The sequence below is a fragment of the Monopterus albus genome, unplaced genomic scaffold (genome assembly GCF_001952655.1).
Source record: "Monopterus albus unplaced genomic scaffold, M_albus_1.0 scaffold2.1, whole genome shotgun sequence".
Lineage (NCBI taxonomy): Eukaryota > Metazoa > Chordata > Actinopteri > Synbranchiformes > Synbranchidae > Monopterus > Monopterus albus.
Window position 1 is genome coordinate 233,155 of NW_018127882.1, and position 26,789 is coordinate 259,943.

General features: G+C 39.4%; 1 protein-coding gene across 4 annotated transcripts in view; it reads left to right on the forward strand.

The window, feature by feature from the left end:
• unc5a (unc-5 netrin receptor A) overlaps positions 1–26,789 on the forward strand; it is a 132,346-nt gene that overhangs the window by 47,568 nt on the left and 57,989 nt on the right. For all 4 annotated transcript variants that reach the window (XM_020595479.1, XM_020595488.1, XM_020595497.1 and 1 more), the window contains exon 2: positions 19,481–19,696. In XM_020595479.1, the coding sequence (XP_020451135.1) occupies positions 19,481–19,696 (216 nt within the window). The remainder of the gene's footprint in view (positions 1–19,480; positions 19,697–26,789) is intronic.

Here is a 26,789-nt window from a genome sequence, read left to right on the forward strand (position 1 = left end):
TGCTGAAAATCAGTGATTCACTGACTTTCAGAAAAGCAGCTCCTCCGAGGCTGTTGGCTAGGTTCTCCCAGAGGCAATGATTTCAATCAAGAGCTGTGTGAATTTTCAGGCCTTTCACAATAGAATGGACCACTCTGTAATAAATTGGACAAATAAGTCATTTCTATGAAGAAGTTGATTTTAAATCGACTGATGTTGAGACTTCTCTGCACGCACACATTCACAGACACATGCTGTGCACACACAGATGAACAAATGACATTCATGCACATATTTACTCACAAGCTCTGCAGGTACAGTTGCTGGCAACATTTTCCTTTCTGGTTACATTAGAATAATATTGAGGATGGGACTCTCAGCTGCAGAGTAAGGTGGTGAAATACTAAAGGCTATTCTCAAATACCTACAGGCACTTAACAATGTTGACCTTTATCAACTGCAGGCCTGCATTTGCAGTGCTTGCAGCTTATAGTGTCAGAAGATAAATGAAAAGAGTGCAACAGTAAGGAAGTCAGAAACCTGTAGGAGAAGGTGGGTCATGTAAAAGCTGCTGTAAATCTGCTTTATATTGATCTGATGTGATCACAATAAAGCGTAAACATCCATCTTAGATGTGCCTCTATTTTGAAACTCAGGCAGCCGCATTTCCATTGAGGCACTGTTCTCTTCAAACTGGACGACAAGTGCCAGGTGGTGCAGCTTGTAGGCCTATATGGTATTTCTACCATAGGAACCTACCGAAACGTGACGAGCTATGTAACGCTCATCCTGGGTTCATTTGTTTCTACTGCCCTGCGCTCACTTTGGAGGTGCATTCTGGGAGAGAAATTTCAGCACAGCTTTCCTTGATTGGTTAATTTCAACATTTGTTTGATCTTTTGCGTGACGGGAGCAAGTGACAAAACACCTTCTATGAGAATTGACCTTGACCTGTGGCACCCATGGAAAATACATAGAGACATAAACTGTCCCATCAGAAACAAGTCATAAGTAATGAAGTCTCATGGATTAAAAAGGACCCGCACCAAATATTGTATGTGTGACGGTGTAAACACTTCCTACCTCAAAGGTCAAAGTTTATATTGAGTTACAAGGTCATCGTGGCTCCTTATTTGTATTTATATAGCACTTGAAAGTGAAGAGAAGCTCAATAAAATTTTATAATTATACTCTTGTTGCATTTGTGAGTTAATATAAATGTAAGTGTGAAATAAGCATTTAATATCAATTGATATCGATTGCAGGCACCTTTGAAATGATATTGTGGCATATTTTTAAGTATCAAGAAACAGCAGCTCCCTGGCCGAGAGAATCAATATAAGATCATATCGTGATGAAAATACATATAGCAAAGTAATCTGATTACTATTCATCAAGTACATCACATTATTAACAATTGTAATGAAGTTACAACATTCATCAAAAGAAAGTCAAAAGTAAAACTTGTTCTTTTGCTTTTTCAAGCAGCTGTTTTTAGTATATTAATTCGTTTATTATGATTTAATCAGTTTTTTCTGACTGTCTGCAACAGATTTAAACTAATCTGCCAGAATCTCCTGAACCTTCTTACACCCATGTCAACATGACCCATATGTCAGAAACCATTGGTATTGTTAAGATAGTGATACGTGTTGGTTTAATGGGCAAATTTGACTTTAACTAAAGGATCGCATATAATGGTACTTAAATCCTGTAAACACACTGCAATGTGCTGGCAGTTTTAATCCCATATTTCTACTGAAATAAGAATCTGTTATCCTGAAAGACTAATTTGTTGTAACCAACATCATGTCCGGTGTATGTGTTGACTAGCTCAAGTCTAGCTGTGGCTTGATTGGACTGCTGCTATCTTTCCCCGCTGAGATGACAGAAATGTTGGATACTCTTATTAGGATCAAAGGAAACTCTATATCATGCTGTATTAAAGCCAAAAAGGAAGCTGTTCATGATGTCAAATTTTACCAATTAGGTCATGCAGCCTTAACCGTGGCTCTAAGCCCATAGTCTTCGGCTGTACAAAAGTCTCTTTGCAGGCTTGGGTTTTTCTTAATTAACTGAGCACTTGCTGCTCCTAGCCAGGTGGAAGCGTAGCAGTAATAAATGTGATCCAATATATCATCTGCAGCACATTACAGGGTAGCTGAGGTGATTAGTAATGCCGGCAGGGGCATGAACAGACCTTTCAGGCGTTCATGGGCTCAAACTTTGAAAAGGGCGTCTCCCTCATCTTTCTCTACAGGGTATGTAGAATCTCCCTGCGTGTTTGACGTTGCTAGCACAACTTCTCACATAATAAATGCATTGAAATCCGCAAGATAATGGCAAAAGTGTCATTTTCTCTTCAGTTGATTACTTGATGAGCTTGGGTTGGTGTTCATTTGTATTATCTGTCTTTTGTTTGTTTTCATTCACTTACTGTACAGTAATCATCATTGAATTCTGTCACCTTAATCATCAGTGTCAGACACATCAGTATACAATTTGAAGTGTTTATGTTGCATTGTTAACTATTTGGACTGCAACCATTCCATTAAGCTTCACTGAATCTCAAATCCTAGAATTAGCTACTGAGACAAGTGTAATCAAGATTGCAATTACCCTACTTGCAGTGAATAAACTTTTTTCCCCCCATCAACTACGTTGTTGGGCTCAATTAAAACCAACACTTCTACAGTGTGAAGGTAGATGGGACGTTATGTTTGGAGCAGCTATCAGGGCACGCACAGAGAGAGACAGATGTGAGACAACAGCTGGCCCTATTGCTTGTTGGTTATGATCAGCCCAGCGCAGTCACAGCACATCAAAAGACCCATACGTTAGCTGACAGGGATAGCACTAAATTGTGCTCGCCTAGCAGGTGGTACGGGCCCGGCCCCACTACAGGTGATAGGAAAAGAGGCAATTTGTCTTTCTGCTGGAGGACTGCGGGGTGGGGGAATGGGCTGCTGGGGTGCCACCGGACATCAGAACTCTGATCCTTCACAACAAAGAACAAAAGGGCTGGTTTACAAAGTGACAAGCATTCATAACCTCAACCAGCAGCACTTCCCCCTCCAATAACTGCAGGGACCATCCAGGTGGTTACTGGGCTGGTGTTCAGCCTCAGGGTCATGCTAGATGTGGTATTTGTCATCACTCTTCATGGTGCAGATGTGTTGATTTGTACTCTGTGTAACAGTGTAAATATTTTACTCAAGCATGTCTGTCACTGATCTCTTTACTCTCATGTCTCCATTATGGTTTAAAGTATCCACTCCTCATTGTCTTGTATATCATTGCGAATACTGACGGGCTGTAATTCGATCAAAATGTAACAGAGAAATTATTGTTGTTCACATTGTGGCTAATATTGTGTATTTTGAAAGCCCCATAATCCTGGAAATCACAAGTTTCACTGTTCTGTAATTTTTATTCCTATACATTAATGCATTTATTAATAAATACCTTAATATATAGGAATAAAAAAATGTATTAATATTTTGCTTTTGTAAATGTGACTTAAACAGATCATTACACCTTCTGAGGTGGCTATGCAGGTTACTATTATCTTAAATTACTGCTTCACTAATGATGATGCTAATGATAACAGTAGTTTTTGTACTTGCTACTATTTGTACTATGCAGAAGTTCTAATGCCTTTTGCCATTTACCCTGAAAACTAAATTTATGCAGCTCAGATGAGATAATGACCACAGTACATTTATTACAAATGTGAATTTAATTGCAGAACTAAAGCTGCAAAGTACTGAATGATATTACCACAATCTTTTTTTTTTCTTCTTTTAAATGGTGTGGTTTCATCATTGAATTTGGAGGTAGAAGAACAGCCCCTAGTACTAAATCTGAGAATGAGTGGATACAGTCAGCTTTTATGTGCTGGAACATGGTGACAAGTTCTTTAACAATTCAATCAGTTGTCCAGTGGATCTTAGAAACAGTGAAAATAACATGACAGCGCTGTCTGTGAATCATAATTCTGTCTGAAATATCTTTATTTTGCACTTTGTTTCTCACTGTCTTTTCTTTTTTATTAAAGAGTTATGCTGTCATTTAAGCCCGATGAGTTTAATGTAGGTCATAGCAGAATCAAAATCATTTTTTCCAGGATGCACAAAAAAAAACAAGAATTTGTCCTAATCACATTAATTGTTCTTAAAGTTACAAGTGAAGTATATCTGTATATATCTTTTAATCACACCACTATATATCGATATATATATACAGTATACTGTATATATCGGTGTATATATAATCTTCCACTAGGCTATGATATGGTGCATAACATTTCATCATATCAGAGTTGTGTGGATATACTCAATACAGAATTTCTGAATCCATGTACTGAGGCTGCATTTTTAGATAAATGTTCTTTTTCAACATTTTCTGCCACAAGCACTTGAATGCACCACCAAAACACATTAACCACAAAATAAGGATGACAACTTGACAAAAACAAATGTTCACTGTAAAGGATTTGTCTGAAGCAAATTGACAAACTTCTACGAGTTTATAAACTTTATATTGTACATGAATAGAAAATAGTGGTTTTGAATTATGGAAGGTAACCACAGACCGTACTCTTTGTATGTGGATTGTGCAGGGAAGGCAACTGATGAGCTGCAGTCTACACCCTGTCTTCAATTAAAACACAAAATGTCACCTGCCATCTACAAAAAAGTGTTTGAGCAGCTCCTCATGGACAGATTTAGAGTCCTCAGTGACCAGTGTAATGTGTTCAAATGTTTTAGTGTGCACAGTAAAATCAATTAATTTTCACTTACTGCAGTTTGGCAACAGCACTGTTGCTGTTTGAGTTGGTACCGTTTTTCTTCAGTAGTTTTTTAATCTAGTGCTTTTACTTGCTTACTTGGTTGTTGAAACATACTTTTGATTCTGGTTTCCTTCCCCTGTCCTCACTCCCTTTCAAGGTTCAAGGATTTTATTGTCAATTCACCATATGTGCAGGACATACAGAAAATTGAAATACCGTTTCTCTCTCACCTAGTATTGGGCGCCATAACATTTAGAAACTAAAGTAGAATAAAGTAGAATTAAAAATAGAATAGAATAAGAACTGGATTAACATAATTAGGATAAATGTAAATGGTACAGCCAATAAGCTGTAACTCAAAACCGAGTACAGTCGGTGACACTAGTGCAAAACAATAATAGTAATAATTCTGTTCTGCCCACATTTTCTCTCGTATTGTACGTGAGTAGGCCTTTATCTGCAGGCCAAACTAAGTCGTATTATAAAGGAGAATGTGGCACAAAATTTAGACAAAAAATGTCTTAAAGTGAAATGGTATCCAAATTAAAGACAAATTCTCAAGAGTGGTTTCTTCATGCAGGGCCTATCAGGGTTGTCTCCTGCCTTGAATTTCAAAGCAGTTGCCAAAAAACTTTGAATATCGCTCCATTATCCAAATGACATTCAAATGCTCTGAGTGAGTCTATAGTTTCAGTCTCCCCTTTTTCCAGATACTTTTACAGTCAAACAAGAAAAGCCCTTCTTGCACTTAGGCACCAGGACTCTCTTTTTTTTGTACACTATACAAAAAAGAACAAGTTAGCATGCTGACTCAATTCATAAAGAAGTCTACTTATTAATTCAGATAGTAATCGTTCTTGCCGTTAAAGCACTTTCCACTGTTCTTCACACTTTTATAGGCATTGGTCGACAGCCCTGATAACACGTCTCCACAAGACTCGCAGCTTGAATTCTATTGGTATATTTTTCTGGAGCAAAGTGCCTCTTTGCAGATATTTATTGCTAGTCACCTAATGGTTTGCTATTGTTCATGCACATTATTGGGCTGGATGTGGAAGCCATTTCTGTCTCTGTAATGTAGAGCATGGCCATCAAGACTCTTTATGGATTTGGAAAAGCAGGGAGGAAGAAAAACCCAAAGCAGCTATTGTTGCCATTGTCGAGGGAGATCAGGAGAAATGTCTACTGTGTTCAACATATAATAACAAAGCAAGCATGCTGAATTTGTCCTCATGGTGTTTTTAACAACCACAATACACAAATGACCTGTTTGAAGGGTCTCAATGGGAGGATCTCAAGGACAACTTGAAGAATTGGTGTATTGTGCATGAAGCCATAACCCCTCTGCAAATACGAGTGAGGGGGAACTTGCGGTAGCCATTGTGTTGATAAATTCAATTTCCCTCAGCATCAGTTGAACCAGCCACATACTGGCCTCTGTCTTACAACTGCACTGAAGACTTTATTGTACTCTCTGTGTGTTGAAAACCACTGAACTGCTAATCCTCCAGAAAAAGACACATTTATAGTGATTTTTTTTTTCCAGATTAGGATTTCATTGACCGATTGATTGATTTTCAGTTTCAAAACAGCCATTGCACTAGTTCAGCATGATGAATTTTTCAACTGTCATCTTTTTAGGTAACAGAAAAATTGAGTTTTAAACATCTTCAGGAGCTTCAGATGAGGTACGGTAATCATAGAAATACACTTTAATGTCTACAATTATTGTAGACCTTCCAATTTTTGCCATCTAGTTATTATAGATTACAGAAAGTGCATTTTTAAAGATAATCAAATCAGAGTGCAGAGTAGAGATGAAGAGTAAAACTCCCAGCACCTTCTGTACAATGAGAGCTGCTTCCTCGTTATCAGATGGTGCATGTCTTCAGCCCTTTTTTGCAGTGAGGTGTTATTAGCAGCGCAGCGGCACTGTCCCAACTCATCACATCATTTGTCAGAAGATGATCAGTTGCTGCAACAGCCCAGGAGGAGGAGGATCCCTGTGTGCTGCATATCTGGCTCAGGCGCACAAAAGCCTCTTGTCCCAGGAAGGAGAGGAAAGTAACTAAGTACGTTTACTGAACTACTGGTGTGGTTTTGACATTCTGGTACTTAATAGCTCTGTTCAGTGACTGTTTATAACTTTATTCAATTATATTTGCAAAAGAATTGCTTATATTTCTCTGTAATCACCGGTTACTTAATGTACTTCACTTTTACATGGAACACACTGCATGAAAAGCCATTTGAGATCTATTTGAGGTAGTTTGCACATTATATTGTTAATTTACCTTCAAGGTTGTTCAGATTTAACATTAATGAAGAACTTTTGTATTGTGATATTGCTCATTTAAAGGATTTAAAGCATAACTCTGGTAATGTTTTATAATTTTCAACAAGAAGCTTGGTCCTGCTGACAAGTATTGTCTTTATGTCCAAAACCTGGTCCACGGTTGCCCAGAAACAACAGTAGTGTTCCTCTGTTACAGTGGGCTCTGTAGGTGTTTTGAGTCAGTCCCACATATGTAAAAACATTCTCTGGATATACTGTAAATACTCCAAATCAGAAAGTACTCCTCAATAAATGTCTTTTTGTCCTGTTAGAGTAATGAGTGCTAAAACTGTTTCCAGGTGATTTAGGGAAATTAGTTTCACTATTTAGAAGATAAAAACATATGTTAGTGGCCAGTTTATTTGGACCTTTAACATCTTCAGAAGGAACAAACAGGCTTGGTGCGATGTGTCAGAGACAGGAAAATCCTTTAACTGAATCGGTTAACCACGTTTTAGAATGTCACGAGGCTCATCCTTCAAATGCCGTTCACCTGCCACTGGAAAATACACACCTGTGACTGACTAAATCCGTTTGCTCCTCCTGCCAATAAGTATTCCTCACTGTCCGTAATTTTCCACAAGATTATACAGTATATAATGTTGTAAACCAGCCAACATGCTTTTCATTGTTGAACCTGTCATTTAGTATCTTTTTAAAATAATTTTGATGAGGTAAAATAATAGTTTGCTTTCTCAGGACATTTTCTTGGGAGTTGTGTGTCACAGCTTTGGGTAGGCAGCAGTCTAAACTCGCTTAAAGCCTTTAGCATTACATCTGATCTGCAGGGCAAAGGCAGAACAAGCACTGTGCTTAAGTGGGGAACTAATTTTTCCTTTTCCTCTTTTATGTAAGCTTCAGTGAAACATAAGCTTCATTTTAGGAAGTGGTTGTTTTTACTTGGATCTGTTGGTGAGTGGGTGGTCCTCTCCTTCTCTGATTACAGGTTTTGTTTTAATCTTATTTTCAGTTTATTTATTTTTTTACCTCATTGACTTGTACAGTGACTGCACAGTGGCCTGCACCATTAATGTTATTATTCACCTATTGGTGAACAAGGTTACATGGCATGTACAGGTTACATGAGTGCCAGATAAAAGCCAAGTAACACGAGTCATTTTCAGAGAGGAGAATATTCATTGAAGTGAGGAGGCTAAGCTGTTGAGCCAGCTGCCATCACCGGGATTTTGATGAGACATTATCTGGATCAGTGTTGGTTTTTGCATTAGCTGGTGTGAATTTTACATGTGACTGCTGTCACACACTCAGAGCTTCATTTTATTCACTAGTTAGTGCTTCATATGCAATTTTACTTCCTTGGCATAAAAAACCCTCTTTTTAATGTAGATTAATATGAAATGGAAGCCGAGGTGTTCTTTGAGTAATGAAAGCGGTGCTTCTTCCAAAACCAATTTGTATTCATGCATTGCACATATCACAGACCCCAATGTCTTTGCTTTTGGTTGTGATGTCAGGAGGGCTGAAGCTAGCCAGGGAAAAAATGAAAATAAAAACAGAGAAAATAATCTGAGAACTGTTCAGGTTGAAATGAGTTGAACAACTCTGGTAGCTGCTTCTGCCTTTGACTGATACCACAAACACAGGTAGAGTTCAGATGTGTTTTGGTTTGCTTTGGACGAAAAGTCATATCAGATAACCAGCTCTGTCTTTCATTTCACACTTATCTACATAATTCTCAGCTAGATTTCTCTTTCAGGTCCAGGGCCTCTGGATCTGAGTCTTTGCCACTTGTAAACATGATAAATGTATTTGTCTTTTGATAGTGGCGCTGCCACATCTTACAGTTGCAGCACTTATTGTTCTTGCCATAGTCATTACACAGATTTTTACCACGAGTTGATGCTAGTCTGGAATATGTAGAACAGGAAGGAACTGTAGAAATGACTTTTACATTTGTGTCTGTCTTTTCATGGCTAATCAAGTGAGCTAAAGCATTTTTTGCCATGCTAGAGGCATGCCTCTAAGAAAGGTAATGTCCATCAGTTGTTGCTATCTGAAATACAGTATCTTAACTATAAGATGAAATTTAGCACATGTCCTATATTTGTAGTACCCAGAGGATGACTCCTAATGACTTTGGTGATCCCTGACTTTTGTCAGTTTAATTTGCCTAATGCACTGGTTTATGACCGTTTTATTTAAAAAGCACTTTTTCACCAACCTCAGCTTCACTTCGTATTGAGCAATTAGCAGTGGTAGAAAGTAACTAAGTACATTTACTCAAGTAGTGTACTTAAGTACAGTTTTGAGGAACCTGTACTTGAGTATTCTAAGACTATTATAAGACTGCTGGGTTTATGTATAAAGCCAGGAACAATTTATTACCTGGTGGAATTCAAAAACTATTTAATGAAAGGGAAGGGGGATACAATTTAAGGGGTCAGTTAAATTTAAAAAATCATGCTATACGTACAACCAAAAAAAGATTTTGTATTTCCATAAGTGGGGTAAAACTATGGAATAACTTAAGTGTAGACATAAAAAACAGTACTAGAATTGACAAGTTTAAACATAAATATAAAGGTATGTGTCAATCAAGATATATGCAAGAACAGGCTCAATGATTAACTGTTGTGGGTGTGATGTATATTTTGTAACCATTCTTTAGTATATCACTTGTGTGATGTAAGAATGTTAATACTGTTATATTCTTTTTAGTATAATAGGTGAGTGTGTAGAAGTGAATCATTTATTGCTTGCAAACCAATGATGGTAAGATGATGTCATGGGGTAGGACTGGATAAGTCTGACTTCTTCCTACTCCATTCAAGCATGTACTAGGTATAAGCAAATTGAGATTGGATTGTGTGTAAAATGGGTGTTGTTATATCAACTGTTTTATATGCTTGAAAGAATAAATCAATTATTTTATACTTTTAGTTCCTAGTTACTTTTCAGAAAAATACAGTATGGTTGTAAGACTTTATTGATCCCTGGCAGGGCCCACGGACTATTAACAGCTATGAAGACTTACTAGCTTCTGCTGCTACTTTTAGTTTTCTGGGTGTTTGTTTAAGATAGCAGAAAGAGGCGCAGTCAGTGAAGTGACCTTTCAACCTATTGATTATGTTTGTTTGTGTTTTAATTTCAGAATGTGGTCACAGTGTATGGATAACATTCAGACTAAAAGCCAGGCCATTCACTGCATTCGCAATGTGTTTGGCATGCATATACTGTACACCTTGCATTAACATCTGTTCTTCCTCACCCAGTAGGATGTCCGGAAATAGATTATATGTTAATGCAAGTTGTAAATAGTCTTAGACTGGTTTAAAAAAAATTTGTTTAATGTCAAATTCTCAACCAGTGAGATTTTCCATCTGTTCTTCAGCACAGTGTAAAGTCATTCAAGGGGCCTATTAGCATTACTTAATTAAATGCATTATTGTGCAATGAAATTCCAGGTTGTGTGATTGAGTTAAACTGAACTGCAAAAACAATTTCAGTTATGGTGAATTAATATTATATACCTACTACAAATTGTAACTCACTTTAACACCAGTGTCTTTGTTCATTAATTAAAAAAAATTCATTCATGTTGTACTATGAAATTAGTTGGCTGACTAAATCAAGTACAGCCTGTATTTCAGGGTGTTTGTTAGCATGTGGTAGGTTTGTAATGAGGTTAACTGTCTAATAGTTTGTTTCCTTAACATCATTTACAAAGGTCACTCTAGTGAACAGTGGTGAGAAAAGATTGTAAACACAAATTAGGAAAAACTATTTTTTTATATCAGCTGTCAACTTAAAAACATTGTGTCAATACACTGTAAAACATCATGCAGAAATGTATTGGAATCAAGGCATCATTTCTTATTAACATAAAATATGAAGTTGTATTAATTCCCAGTTTATTTTCGAACCACTTCAGTGCTTATCAACACTGGTTCCTCTGACTCAAGATCTTTTGACTTGTAATGATGAGTTGAATGAATGTACTGCGGAGATCACTCAACTCATTACATCAAGTTCCTATAAAAACCCTCAGCATGTTAGTAGGCTTCCCAGCATGCTTTTTTCCCTAGAGTGAACACTCTCCAGACACAAATCTGTTTTGTAGTTCAAATAAAAAAAAATCCTAATAGAAAGTTGCAGTCTTTAATACATGTTAAAAGAACCCCTGGTGGCATCTTCTCAGTAATGAAAACAATGAGAAGCATGATGGAGGCTCAAATGTAGTACACTTTTATTTATTTATTTTTTTTTTAAATCACTGAGCAGCATTGCATTTTGTCTCGCTGCTGACTCTGGTGCCAAGGGGCTCTATGTCTGATGCGTGCCAGCTTGCTCTGCTAAAATAAGATAATATTTTAATGGTTCTTTGTATTTATTATTTCTCATTGAAATGTTTTCCCAGTGCATTTTTTTAGTTTCATAGTCTGCTTTAATGGATGCATGTTGCAAAAACGGCTGTGTATTACACTTTAATGGAGAAAACAAACTGGATGCACATATGCAAAACCAAGCTCTTTCACCACCATTAATGTCTTTTCTTTTGTAAAAGTAGATCGTGATGTTTGAAAACACTTCTGTAAAGTACAAATCTCACTTATGTAGTATTGACCAAATAACTGTTTGGCACACCAACATGAGGACAGGATGATGACAAAATACACTAGCAGTGTTTTCCATCAGCACAGGTCAGCTCGCTTTAATCGAGTTTAGCTGGGCGTGCATGAGTTGGCCTCAGTTTCCATCTCTTCCTAGCAGCAGGAAATTATTGTGCTGACTCGGGCTTCTGCCGAGTGGGGCCAAGCTCCGCCTTCAACAGAGCCAGCTCACTGAAATGTTGGGCTGAGGGAACATCTTTACATATTCAGCATTGACTTTTTATCTGTAATGTCACTGTAGCAAGATTAAGGGGGCCGGAGCTACCCTCTGTTGTAATGCACATTGGCTGACCAAAAGAAATCCAACTGTCTGGACTGATGCTTCGACTAGTCGACTTTCAGGAGTCAGCCCTAGTTGCTATCAATACTTAATAATACTGAATGTAAAGGAAAATGTTTCACCTTACTTAATGGTCTTATTTGGTTCAACATAAACCATAAGTTGCCACAACTCAGAAAGCTTAACACAAACAGCTGCGTTAATTCTCTTTGAGCCAAAACATTTCCGTTATAATGTCTGTTTCCCCTGTCTTTACAGTGTACTGTAAGTAAGCACAGTGGCATAGTGTGTCACGACTACAGTGAGCACTGGTGGCTTGTTAAATTAGAAAGTTGGCGTTGGCTTTGTGTTACAGTAATTAGAGTTGAACAGGTGATGCTTTATCTCAGCCTTGTTTTTGGATCGTATCTTTGTGTTGTGTTCTAATTTCCTGTCTGATGCTAAAGAGCATCCATGCTCTGTCACACTAATTAGATAGTGCAAGTCATCCCCCATTTCTTTCCACCCAGATCCTTACTGAGAGGAGGCTAAACGATGAGACAGGGAGAAGGGAGAACAGAAAGGTATAGGCAGGTTCAAAGTGTGGCAGGGGGCCTCGTATTTACAAGGGTTTGTGTCAAAAGCCCTTGGAACTGACTGAACAGCTTTAAGGGGCTTCTGTCGACATCAGCGGTTCTCCCTTTGCTTGTTTGTCATTTTGCCAAATTGAACCTTTTTTTGGACAGTACTTAATCTGGTGGTGTGTTTTCTGTGAGTCATGTTGGCTGGCTGAAAGGGAACGTTTTATCTAATTGTGAAGCTCTTGGAGTGACATTGTTTGTAATATGAGAAAAAAGGATGTGGCGCAAGTATATTTCAGCTCTGAATTGCTCTTTGTAGTGTTGTGCTCAGTTTTTTCCTGCATCTTAAACAATAGAGATTACCAGCAATACTCAGGTTCCATTATTTTAAGGTGTATGGCCCTTGATCACTATGGCAGTCTGCCTCACTTTCCACAGTTTGAATTGTTCCACAGTTGTATAATGCAGCATGTGAAACCTCATTTTAGCTGTAGGCATATCCAGTAATTAAAGGATTAACTTGGTAATCTAAATAGTCTCTTGTCTTTCCTTCCACCTTCCTCCCATAATTTCCCAACATCCATTTCAACGGTTTAAGAATGCCTCCTTCCCCTTGCCGTCTGCATTTGTTTCTTCCCATGTCTGCACCAAGCTCTGTAATCAACTTGCTTCTGGATAACCTCGTTTCTGGCTAAGCATAAGGAAACGACAAATCCGTGAGCCTGTGCGTGCCTTGGATGGCAAAGACTGCGGCTGTGTCTGCCCCTCCTGACAGTTCAGGATGTCTTCAGTTCCTTTGAGGAATGAATGTGCTTTAAATCTTTAGGGTTTTCTTTTGACAAACATCATGCGCCGAGCAGCCAAATAGGTGAGGCTTTGAAGAATTATAGACATTACTGTACAGTATGTCCCTAGTTTTGCTACAGCAAGGTAATTTGAATGTTCTTCTAAAATGAGCCAAATGTTTCTCATGTCTGCACAGGCTTTGGAATTGTTTTAATTTATTTTTTTAAACTATGCTTTGTGAATTTTTCAAAATATTCTGCAGTCTCTTGAGACAAAGTTGATTTCTTTTGGTTTTCAGCCAAATGTTTTGCTTGACTGAAGTGGCCTTATGCAAACATTAAATACTGTAACTAAACGGTGCTTTACAAAGCAGAGATGTGTGCATCTTTGAAAGATGCTGTTTTGAGGACCAGAAATATTCTTTCACACAAACATTTAAAGAGAAGCACATTTCAAGCTGTTAATGCAGTTTGATCTTTGCTGTCCTGTCTGTATCAATTATGTATTTTCAGTTGAAACTAAGGTCTTCATTTCTTGGGGAGGTACTATTTCATTTTAAGGCCATGATCACAAGTTTAGCTAAATGCTTTCATACCTAATTTGCAGTGCCCTAAAACTTGTAATTAAAGAAGACAGTCTCTTGTTTGTAATTTGAGTAGCATACACAAGTTTTTAAAGTCAATGAATTATGCAGTGCAGGATACAGAATTTATTGGAGTGTCCCAAATAGTGATTAAACCACTGATGTAGAAAGCTGATTGTTTCAGAGGCTGATTGAGCTGTGAAACTGGATTGTCTGTGGAAACATCTGGAGATGAATGGGGACAAATCATCAGCTGTGGCACTTGAGTGAAGAGTATGGATAGTTCCTTCAATCTGGAGGCGTTTACTCTGCACAGTCTTAATGATGCTTCTAATAATAGGAATGCTATTTCTGAATCAGAGGTCTGACCATCTAAGTAAGTTGGAAAGATACATTTCCTTAAGTTAGATCTCACACTGTTATGTACACAAATTCGGGCTCCCAAATGATTTTGTTTAAATATCACTTTCAGCCATTTATGCACCCACATTTGTACAGACATGGACAATTATATTCGCATATAGCCTTCATCACTTGCACACAGCTCTGAAACTGTCAGCTCTTTTATGTTAACAGGAATTTAAAATGGACTCATAGGTTTTGTACCTTTCAAAACGGCAGCGTCTTGAAAGGCGAGCTGAAGTGAAGGCATCGGGGAGTGTCAGCGCCGGTGGCAAAGGTAGACTGCACGAAATTGCTTCCCCGCCTAGACCCCCCTGCTGAGATGTTGCTTCAAATAGGAGACAGGAAAAATTAATAAATAAAAACGGGTAAACTGGAATTAGCAGATGTGTAAGCTCCTGTTCAAAGGTGTGTCTCCTCAGTAGTGTTGCCATGCACTGTATTTACACAACTCACGGTTCCTAATCTTTTTCATGTGTTGACAAACTGTTTAGCAGCATAATCCAGAAACACAGACTTTAATCATTTAGAGTGCTGTCGGATGAGGTAGAGATGATTCATGTTGCAAGCTTTTGATGGTAATTCTCAAAGTTAGTGATGTGACCCGAGTTTCAGGAGCGGATCTGTCATGGAAATATTCTCGTCAGGGAACATTCTAGGCAGGGTGTCGTCGTCGTCGTGAATTAATATCGGCACACAATGTACAGCTCTGCATCAGTGTACGTGCTTAGCAGTCAATTTTCTATTCATTTAAATGGGAGAAAGTTGTAATAACATCACATGTGGCATGTGTGGGAATAATTTACATATTCACCCCCGTCTTCCTAGTCCCTTCCTCCCCTTCTGTCCTTCATGCCCTCATATTTATTTTCTTTAAAGCCTCCCTGCATCCCTCCACCACTGATGCAAACGTGATGTGATTAAGTTGGTTGCTGTGGGTGCCATTTTTCCTACGTGTTTATGTAATGCATTGGAGCCTTTTCTCTATAAAAGTGTTTTGCTTTTTTTTTTACTGCCAGTGATTGATTGTTTCCCAGTCCAGTGTTAAAAGACTGGGAATATTGTATGGTATCCAAATTTGATGGTGTTCTTGTGTGAATCTGCATTTTTGCTTTTGTGCATACATTTGTCATTGATTGAGAGAAAGGTAAAACTGTTTGTGAGCAGCTTTTTGTTTTTTTCTTTTTACACGTGCATGCTCTTTTGGTTTCAGCTTCATGAATGTGTGTGTGTGTGTGTGTGTGTGTGTGTGTGTGTACAGTATACAGGAGAGTGTGCGTTTGACAGAGAGAATGAATGTGTGCTTGTTGAAGCATGGTTCTCTCATTGAAAAATTTATTCTGATTCCCAGACACACGGAGGAGTAAATATTTGTCATCTGGGGACAAACATACATCAATCAGCCATGCTCCAGATTATATATGATGGCGGATGGAGCCTTCTTTCGCTTACACTCCCCATTTCTGCTGCTTTCCTTATGCTTGATTGCTCCTGTTAATTTTGTGAGGGGCTTATTGATAGCATTTATAACTATATATAAATAATGCTCCTGTTCACAGAACCTGGGCATTCAGAAAGCCACATGAGCAAACCCAAAAGCAATAGGTTTTATTTGGGCTTTGTTGTTATCAGCTAAACCTGGGATGGTTTAAAATTCTGGATAGTAATTTAAATAGAATTAATTTTAGAGGACATTGTAAGGTGCTGATGGTGTCATAAAACACTTGTTATAGCTGCTGTTCATCACTGTGATGTAAATTATGCCCAGTGATTGCTCAATGATGCTTTCCTTTGGGGACATGACGTTGTTAAAAAAATGTAATTGGCTCCAAAGGGGGCACAATGTGTTGGTGCCAGTAGGGAGAAACTCAAAGGAGAGTTATTTTCTCCGCAGCTATGGTCTTTCTTCCCGCTGACACCCTCGTTCTATGGTGCATTCAGCAGTTCTGTTCCAAAAGTAGATAATGAGCAAAATTAAAAAATAAATGCTTATTTTACAAATGGTGATAATGAAAGTTAACAGTATGTGGCACACTGATACTAGCAGAGGAGAAGTGGGGAATTAAATTTCAGAACAAGACTTGAGGTTTGTGTGCGTACAAAAACGATCCCTGCTCCTGGAAAGTGTACAGTAGGTGACATTAAAGTAAAAATCTTTAGGAAATATTGAAGATGGATGGTAACAAAAGACATGTACAAAGCAGCAACATTTGTGAAAATCTACTCCTGCTTGCTTTTTCAAATACAGTGGTGTGTGTTCCTATACAGTTACAGCAGTTACAGGAATACTTTATACTTTTGAATATATATATTTTGGGCATTTTTGACTGCATCACCCACTTTATCTTCTCCTCTTCTGGATGTGGTCAGTTGGACAGATGAGACATGGGGGTCTGTGGACAGTAGGAAATCTGCCCTGGACATCATGGCTCAGCACACCCTTGCTGTGTGTGTAGGTCAGTTGAATTGCCTCTCGAGAGAATGGCAGCTGCAGACAAATATCAGGTCACAACCTGATGTCTTTCTTTTAAAATGTACAAGAATCAAACTTAATATCCGTGATTTTTTTTTTATTTAACTTTTAGCAACTGTGCAAGGAACCGCACAGTTACAGGACGTAATGGTTATTGGGCCCCTGCAACACATCCACTATGTTGCGCCAATTAAATCATCTTCATTGGCCGAAAGATCAACAAGGGAGACATTTAACGTCCGGTGTTTGTTGTTTGTGTGTGTACACGGTGATCTGGCAATGAACACAGGTGCATTTCGCAATTAATGACGGCTTGAGCCAATCACCTTCAGTGCATTCTAATGCGATGCCCACGGAGCTGCTGTATGTCTGTTTGATTTGTGCATTGACCCATGAGAAGTCTGTTAAGTGGCTGATACTCCATGTGTGTTTGTGTGGGTCCGTGCACACACTGACTTTGAAGTACATTGTGTCGTGACAATAATACGAGCCAATTTACTACGCATCAGCCCTCCATTATGGGTTTGATATAAAGCAGTGCGTGACTAGAATGCCCGCCCATAAAATGACAATTTACTCCTCTAAAGAAATTACATGTTTAACCTCATTAACCTAAAGTGCATGTACTAAAATGGAAGAATAACCCCCACCACAAGCGCATACACACACAAACACAAATTGGAACCATCATCAAAAGTTGAGTTCACAATGAATGTGACCCCTGCAAATGAGAAGCCAGCAGGGTGTTAACAGCATCGGGAGTTCACGAAGCCGTTCTCACAGCTCGTCAGGTGTCTCAGGCGGCTTTGGTTTCTCTCTGCTTTGACATCACCTGTCCGCTATGAGATGATTACCCTGGCAGGTGTGAGGTAGGCTCGCCCACTGTTTTACTGAGCTGTCGTCTTCAGTCTACAGGGAGTACAGAGGGTCAGCCCAGCCGGCTAATGGCTGTGGTCACAAAGCTGGAAGCTGGCCCATTAGAAGAAGCCGTTGTCATTAGCACTAACACACTTTCAAACAACCTGACCTGTACTGGTCCCTCACTGTTTATTAGCAAAGTTTCAGCTATCCGCTAGAGCAATTATACTCACTATTCATGATGAACTGTGTGGCCTCTTCCTCAACTCCATGAGACAAGAAACACACACTCACATACATAGTAAATAATGAAAGTAAGTTGTGTTGTTCTGATATTATACATATTAATGACATTTTCTTCTCTGCAAATGCAATAAGAAAATGTGCTTGGAAAATGGGGGAAAAGGGAAAGTGTCAGCAAGTGATGTATGTCGTTCATTGGACACAGAACATTTAGTTTTCATTAAGAGTTAAACATGTACACGAAACATTAATGGGGTTCAGTGGTGGCAGCAGCAACGTGCTTCAGTGTATCTCATCTTGATAAATTAGCAACTCAGCACACGGGTAAAAAGAAAAAAGGGGGGGAAGGAGAGACAATATAACGTGTAGTGGGGGAGGAACTGACAGATAATGTCTTTATCCAAAGATTGGTGTTTATGATGCAATGTAATATTATCTCTGACCCCAGCATCCGCAAGCTGCAAGGATGAACGACGGCTGCGTGAGGGATGAGGAAGAGAGAGGGAGGAGAGAAAGGTCAGCTTGAGTGTTGCCGTTTCATTATGAGATGTGGACTCCCGTTCTCCTGCTGCACAGGGAGTGATGGAGAAGGTTGTTAATGCCTGGGTTGTCAGCCATATTGGATTCGGGGCAGTAAATTAATATTACACTCCTTTTAAAGGGGTTTTATTTTGGGATTTACCAGGCTCCCCTGAGTGCTTGTGGTATAAAGAGGTTATTTCCCTCTTTCTACTCTATTGTGTGTCCTCGCACTGTCTCTTGCACAAGGCTAGTATGTTTAGAGAGAGGGAAACTGTATTCATCGAGGAAGAATGTGTGCACTGTTGGCTCCGTTATGTCATTCAGCATTTGTGTTGAACATTTGTCAGTGAGCATAAAAGTATGCTGTAAATCATAGAAATGGCCTAATGGACAGCTCCTGTACGTCTGCACGGTGAAGCTGTGTTGTTCCTCACATCTCCGATACGCCATACAAGACTCTAGAGGAGGAATAGAAACTGCTTTTACCTATAGGATGGGAATATAAGGTCCCTTGTAGCGAGCTGTCAGTCATTTCCTACGTCTTCCATCTCATCCCATCTTGCTTAATGTGAGTAGACTAAGCGTCTTGGTTGAAGCGCAGTAACGTAGTGGCCTAGTCGCTGTGCTGGGATTATCAGCACCAGTCCATCAGCAGTGATGTTAAAGGGCTGTGATTAAGAGCTGGAGTAAAGACACCAACTCCACTACTCCTCCGAGCCAGCCAAGGGCACACAAGGCCGAGCTCTATCACTGCCAACTCTCCTCCACACAGCTCCGTCTCTCTTCTTCACTCTGTCTGTCCATCTGTCTCGGTCTTCTTCTGCCTCTTTCATATGCATATGTGTGAGCTGCAATTCACCAAGGACATTGAATCTCTGCATTATATATTTAATATCTGTTGCATTTTCCTTTACTAGTGAAGCAGCCACAACAGCTAAGCAGGAAAGGTTCAGCTCCTGCTTTCATGACAACATGAAAGCCTTTTCATTTTTATTTGATATCCCTCTAAAACCTCTGCTCCTTTTATTCTCTGAAGGTTCCGAGCACACTGCCACAGCAACGCTTCCTGCTGCCTTCTCGGACCTCTTACCTCACTTCCTGGTGGAGCCGGAGGACGAATACATCGTGAAGAACAAGCCGGTGACACTGACCTGCCGCTCCACCCCAGCCACACAGATCTACTTTAAGTGCAACGGCGAGTGGGTTCACCAGGACGACCACCTGATTGAAAGGACTATTGACCCAGCCACAGGTACACAAACTATCTTTATATAAAGGGAGTGGACAAATTATTAGAAACACAGTCAAAATAATTCATTTCCGTTTAATTTGGCTCAAACTTGGCTCCTCCTGTGCCTTTTTTCAGCGGAGTTGTTTTCATCTGTTTTTGAGTGTTGTTTAGTGCGGATGTGTGATGTGCACCTCCATATATACATTATGTAAAGTGCATGCTTAAAATAAGGTTTGCAATTTGCCAGTGATTACTGTGCTCCATCAGGCTCTTGGCGCATCCTCCAGCCTATTTTGCCTGCCAGTCTCATAATAAGCACATTGGTTTCAGTCTCAGAAATCTTCTCGCTCACCTTGGAGAACTGTTTGTTTTTCTCTCTGTTGAGCTGCAATCCCCGCCTCTGCCATCAGTGTCATAAACATGTATGACATTGATGTGGTGTGACTCAGCAGTGATCTGCAAATTCAAACCACCCATTCACAGCCTGACAACTGACTGAGAATGAGAAATGTGGAAATGACAGGTTTTTCTGGGGGAGCAGGAACACATGCATGCAAATGTAGCTATAATTATCAAAAATGTGCATTAAAAAAAGACACTGGACTCAACAAAAAGATGCACACCCATCCACATCTGCATACATACACATGGAAATACAAAGGGTAGGTGTTTAATGGAGGTAAATGTGAAGGGTAATTTAAGCATTTTTTTTTTTTATACATTATGCGCACAGTGAGATTAAGAGATCAGTGTGTAACATATTATACATCTGGTCCACAGGGTTTGGAATTAGCATACAGCAGCTCAACAAATATGCACAAGAATTGTCATTAAAAAATGTCATGGGGGCAAGGTGGCACTGCAACATGACACTTTGGTAGGTGAGGATTTCGGATCTAGTTTACGAATGAAAACAAATATTCTTCCTTCCATAATGAGCTTTGATTGGCGTGCATGCTGACTCTCTTGCACATGCAGTGTTTTCTTTCTTTTTTATTCTCTGCTGCACAACTTACTTTGAGGCAGTGATTTAAGCTGCAGCTCTCTATGGTACATAAGCTTGTTTCCTTGTACTACAGAAGTTCGAAGAGACTAAAATGTGGCTGTGTTTTTATAGAGTCTAGTTTGTGTCACTGTTCTGAGCATTTCACCTACAGGTCAGGTGGAAGGAGAGCTGAAGACGCCCTGCATCTTCTGTTAAGCTCGTCATGTCACAGCCTTGTTGTCACTCACACTCCGTCTTCATTAGTTTGGTTTGTTTGTGTGTTAGGCACAGTTTTGAATGCTGGAGTCATTTTGGAGTCAGGCTGTTGTGAACATGGGCAATAAGAGTATGAAATGTCAGTTGTAGTTCCGGGTATGAGAACAGAAAGTGAACACACAAGGGAATGCTTGTGGATTTGGATCATTAGGAAGGGATTGTCACAGAGTCAACACTGATAAAATTTGATCAATTCCCAATGCCGTCATCCTTCTTTTGTTGTTTCATTAGCAGCTCTACTCGTGGTTTATGACAGTTGTTGAGGGAAGTGATACAGTTCAAAAATGCCAATATCAACAGTCTGTGGCAAAATTAGTGGTTAAACTTTGCAATAATTTTCAAAATCAGTTAGCCCCAAGTAAAGTTAAAGCCTTGGTGATTGTTTTATTACTTTTCTCCTACCTTTCTTGTATTTTAGTCTGTAACTGTAACCAGTTACTGCCGTAAACAAGAAACCTAGTTTCTGAAATCAGGTAATGGATTGTGGGAACTCTAGTTTCCCCAGCAAAACGTCTTCTGCAGAATGCTGGTTTCTCTGGCAGTATACTGGTTAAATGGGTGGCTCTTTAACAATATATGAATGATGATAAACTACAGACAAGGAAAAGCAGAGTAGCCTGATGAAATGTGATCAAATTGTATGGAGAAATTCGTTGTTAATATATTTAAATTAATTCAGTTTGAAGTATAACTAAAGCTCAAGCTTACACAAAATAGCCTCTAAAACTGTAAAGTCCTTGTGAACATGTGAGCATTTTCTAAAATTCATATTTGTGCTGGCAGAACATGCACAGTCTCCTGTTACTAATACAGTCAAAATAAGTAAATCTAGCTTTCAAAATAAGATTGGAGGCAGGAGAGACACTGATGACCAACTGCAAAACCAGATTATTACAGTGTTCTGTGATTACACACGAAGCCTGGTTAGGATGTGATGTGTGGCTTTGATTTGATTTTATTTTATCTTATTTTTGCCTACAGACTGTTGACATTGTGGAATGGGTTACTTAACTTTGATACAATGAATATGAATCGCGTTTTGTCAATACCACGTTCTGTCAAGAACACGATGTGCCCCATAAACACTTTATGGGAACATCACATCACCAAAACAACAACACTGTGCCAACGTTTAATGACGATGAACCATTTGCCATGTGCTTATGAGCTGTTATAGTCAGCATTTATTTGTCTGTGAAACAAATCTGTCGTGCCGGGTTCCATGGAGCCCTGGAGCAGTGAGGACTCTCTTCAAATCCTGTAAAGTTTCAGGGCCTCCTTGCAGCTCTGCACATCACTCTGTGGTCGCGCTGCCTTTGATGAATGCATCATATGTGGGGTGGTGCTGTTATGAAGGCCACATGGTTGTCCAGAGGTATGGCTGCTCCAAGGTACCCACATCGATCTCTGCGGCACTTCTGCTGTTTAATGTCAGCACTGCCCTGAGGAGTTTAATGATGGCTCCCTTTAATCCCCTTTCTTGCTAGGAACATATGAGGCACACAGGTATGTGTGTGTGTGTGTGTGTGTGTGTGTGTGTGTGTGTGTGTGTGTGCCTTTGTGTTTTTTACATTATGTGTATGGGGACCAGAGGCTGGTCCCCACAAGGAAATCACTGAATTTTTGGGTGGCAACATGGCTTAGGGTTAGGATGAGGTTAGGCGTTAGGTTAAGTATTAGGGTTACGTGTTAGGAAAGTAGTGGTTATGGTTAAGGTTACGATAAGTGTACAGAAAATAAATGTAAGTCAATGTAAAGTCCCCACAAGGAATGAAAACACAGCGTGTGTATGTGTCCTCACAACTTCAAAGGGCTTTTTGAGGGCTAAGACCTGGGTTTATGGTTCAGGTTAGAATTAGATTCAGGTTAAGGTAAGGGGCTAGGGAATGAATTATATCAATGACTGTCCTCACAAACATAGAAAGATTAGTGTGCAGCCTTGTCAAGCTGTCCTCTCACCCTGGTCACCACAGGACTAATTTCGTACCTGTTGCCAAGCAACCAGGACTTCTGTCACCCCAGAAGATGTCTGATAAAGGAGGAAGGACTGAAGAGTTCGGAGACGTACCGAAGTTGACAAAAATTGATTGACAATTTATACCCAGTGTTAATGGTGAAAAATCACCTTCTCAAAATAGCCCATTTCTCTAAGAGATTTTCTGCCTGACTCTGAGTGGTTGTTTCTGCCCGTGCTTTACACTGAACAGAATCCATGATTGTTTTCTCCATGTAAATGGATGTAGATACTAGAGGGACCCATGTGACCAGTTGCCAAAAGTCAAAACGATCCTAAGATACCGTCCCCAGTTTTATTGGCTGGCGTTTTCAAAGTGATGGGGATTCTAATCAAGGATCTTTGTTCCTGTGCATAGAGTTAATGCTCTTAATTCCAACAATAAAATAATGGAAGTGGCATACAGACATATCAGAGTAAAAAAACTTGCTGCTGCTGATGATGCTCACATTAGTTCTGCTTCACCATGAGGACTCTTCTTTGTCTTTGATCATCATCATCATCATCACTGTCACCATCACCATCACCAACATCGTTTGATTAGACATAAAAGGAAATATTATCTAATAATATCAATGATCCATTATTGGTGTATAATAAGCAGTCCTACCAAAATAGAAGCATTGTGTAGAACTGTGTTATCGATTTGTCACTGCATATGTTAACAATTATTTATTACTTACAACATTAGTGGTGCTGTTAGCTGAAAACGCATCTCTGAATTTGCTCCTGAAAACATTTCACAACCCTCGAGTTTTGTAAAAATATAAAGTCACATTTAAACCAATAATTATAATATGTAAAAATAAAATTGGGGTCAAAATGTATTTATTTTATATTCAGTCTATTTATTTAAACAGGAAAATCTCATTAGGAATAAAAACATTTTATTTTTCCAGGAGTGCTCTGGCCAATGTAGGAGATTCACATACAACATAATACAGATGAAACAATGACTAAAATGTCTATTACCAATAAACAATAACTTCCGTTGACAAACTCACATTCAGAAATACCCCAAAACATCAGTAGCCAGAAGAGAGAGCACAGAGCTTCTGCAGCAATCATTTGAATTCATAAAGAGACCAAATTTTTCAGGTTTTATATATAATCTCCCAAGGTTCCAGGCAGGTGGAGCAGCATACATAAAAGCTTTTTTTACCCACTGAAGATCAATCGCAACCTTAAAATGGAGCAGAATAAGGTTGAATTTGAGCAAGTTGGGGGGAAAAGTTGGTGTTACTTTACTTTAAATCTATTGCAAAATATAATAATCCTCATTTCTTTATACAGTGATGAGCAACATGAGGTGAGATAAATCTCTCAAACATATCACTTACGTATATCAAGGTAGATCTCCCTTTAACATCTCTGGGTTTATTGGGCTTCTGCGAAGTGATGTTGCAAATCACTAAGTAGAACTGCTTTATTGCAATACAAGTTTTAATTTTTATCGGTTTTGCATCTGTGTGATAAAGTATGTGAATTTGTCAGTATTTCATTTACAGTTCAATTTTTTTAGACATATTCAACAGCCTCCTCACTCTAGGTGTGATATCACCACTATAGTCACTGAATGTTCCTCTTCATAGAGAACAATGTACAGAATTTCTCATTTTCACCCATTCTAACAAAAATTTTAACAAATTTTACTCTTTTGAAAAGTGCAAATGGAATTTAAATATTTAATCTACAGTAGATCAACCTCATCACCAGTGAGCCTTGGGCGTCCATGACCCTGTTGCCAGAAGGTTGACTGCTGCGTCACCTCCCGTCACCAAATGTCCGGGCCAGTTGGGTCAAAAAGTGACATTGGAACATACTGCACAGACTACAGACTCTTTAGTGCTACTTCAAATCAAAAATGTCTGACAAGAAGTTGCAGATGCACTGGTTTTGTCAGCCTGTGGGCTTTTACTTTACTGGAGGAAGAAAGGAAGAGGAGGAGGTGATAAAACAGGAGAAACCACACTAAATGAGTGAAATCATGTATACTACAGTGGCAAGCTCACAGGGCTTTCCCGAACCTGTGTCAAGAGCTGGAAATAAATGAAACCTCCAATTTTAAAAATTTCTGCCATGCCCTTGGGAAAGTTTATCATACTGGAAATGTTCAGATTCCATGAAGGCCCTCTTGATTTCATTGTTTTACTTTCGTCACTTCCGCTCCTCTTCTCATGCATTGAATCTCTAAATCTGAACAGCTAATCAAAGCGGTCTCTCTTTCACCGACGAGGCCCAATGGGCTGATGGCGATTAAACATGTCAAATTGGCCAGAAATCCATGGACAGGGCCCGACTAGTGCCAATGGTGCAGGACACACTGGGAAGACAACCCCCAACAGACGGTCACCGATGGCCCGAGGGTGGCCGACAGCCGACCGTCAGCTTGGTGTTTCTCTGCCCTAATATACCCCACACACTGGAAGGTGCCACTGTAATGAAATAATCAGTGTTATTTCCAGTACTGCACCTGTCACAATGTTATGGATGATCGGTGTACAGTATATTGCCACAATGTAAAATATCATATGCTTGATAGACAGTTGTGTCATTTTCAGCTTGTATCATATTCACTAGGTAAAATGTAATGTCACTCATTCTGCTTTTAAAGTATGAAGCCTGAATTTTGTTTATTTTCCTGCTTATCTTCTTTTAATGTAATGGTAAGGATTTTTAATATACTACATCTAGTAAATTCCTGAGTGTTACAAATATAAAAAGCAGTGAGGAACAGATTTTGAGGCTTATGTCTGCAACATAAGCTGAAAGTTGAGCTAGATTGGCTGTTTTCAAATGCACACCTGATCACCAATGCACTTGAAGGAATCTTTTGTCGGCTGCTATGTTATCCGCTCTGAGAATGCTGAGGGATTCCCACAGTCCTCCGTAATCACTTCTGTGCATGTTTTCATCACTAAAGGATATCGAATGGGAAAACAAATGGATCAGACAGTGGACGCTGTAATCAATAATTCCTTCTCCTTCACATGGCAGAACCTAGTTGGAGTAATATGGAAAAGGTAGATGTTTCAGAGATTAACTGGCAGTATTCGGCAAACTCCATTCATGTTCACTCCCAGCAGACTCAGGCAAACGTCAAAGTAACTGGAAGGGTTTAAATTAATAACTGACCAGGGTCTGAAGTGCAGACCGTGTTCAGTCAGACTGCTCAGTATTCAAAGCTCCTACGGTAGAAAACATGACATGTGGATAACCATCTACAGCAGACGTGACCTCTGCCCTCATCAGACAGGTCTGTTTATCAAAACCGATTTAGTGCAGGAAATACAAAAGAGCTGCTTCAGCTGACTGTGTGCGCTGCTCAGTTACAGTTCGACTGGCACCCTGTTCTGGTGTGCGAACCCTGCCAAACACATCCACCAGTATTCCCACACATACACACACGCAGGACCATTTGTTTCAAAAGCTCATGCGAACATGGAAAAGGACAGAGATGTCACAATTTGTCCTTCCTCTCTTGGTATCAGTGTCCAATATCGATCCATGCTCAAGTCTATCGGTTCTCATTACCTGTCCTCAGTAACTTATCTCAATTGTTATGGCTGTGACGGCTTCCAAAGCTCTGGTCGGCTCTGTCTCTCTCGCGGGTCATCCTTTATAGAACAAGAGAAACAGAGACATCAGGCAAGTTCTAATAAAGACATATCCCCTCCGAACAAATCAATGATGACAGTGTGTTTGCATAGATTAGGAGATTCTCCCACACTATGATTTCTCATCAGACACAGGATGAAGAGAAGGGAGATTGGCATTTGAGCAGAGGATTGTTGTATAGGCTGGACTGATTTGATTGTATTTGCATTTCATCTGCCAGT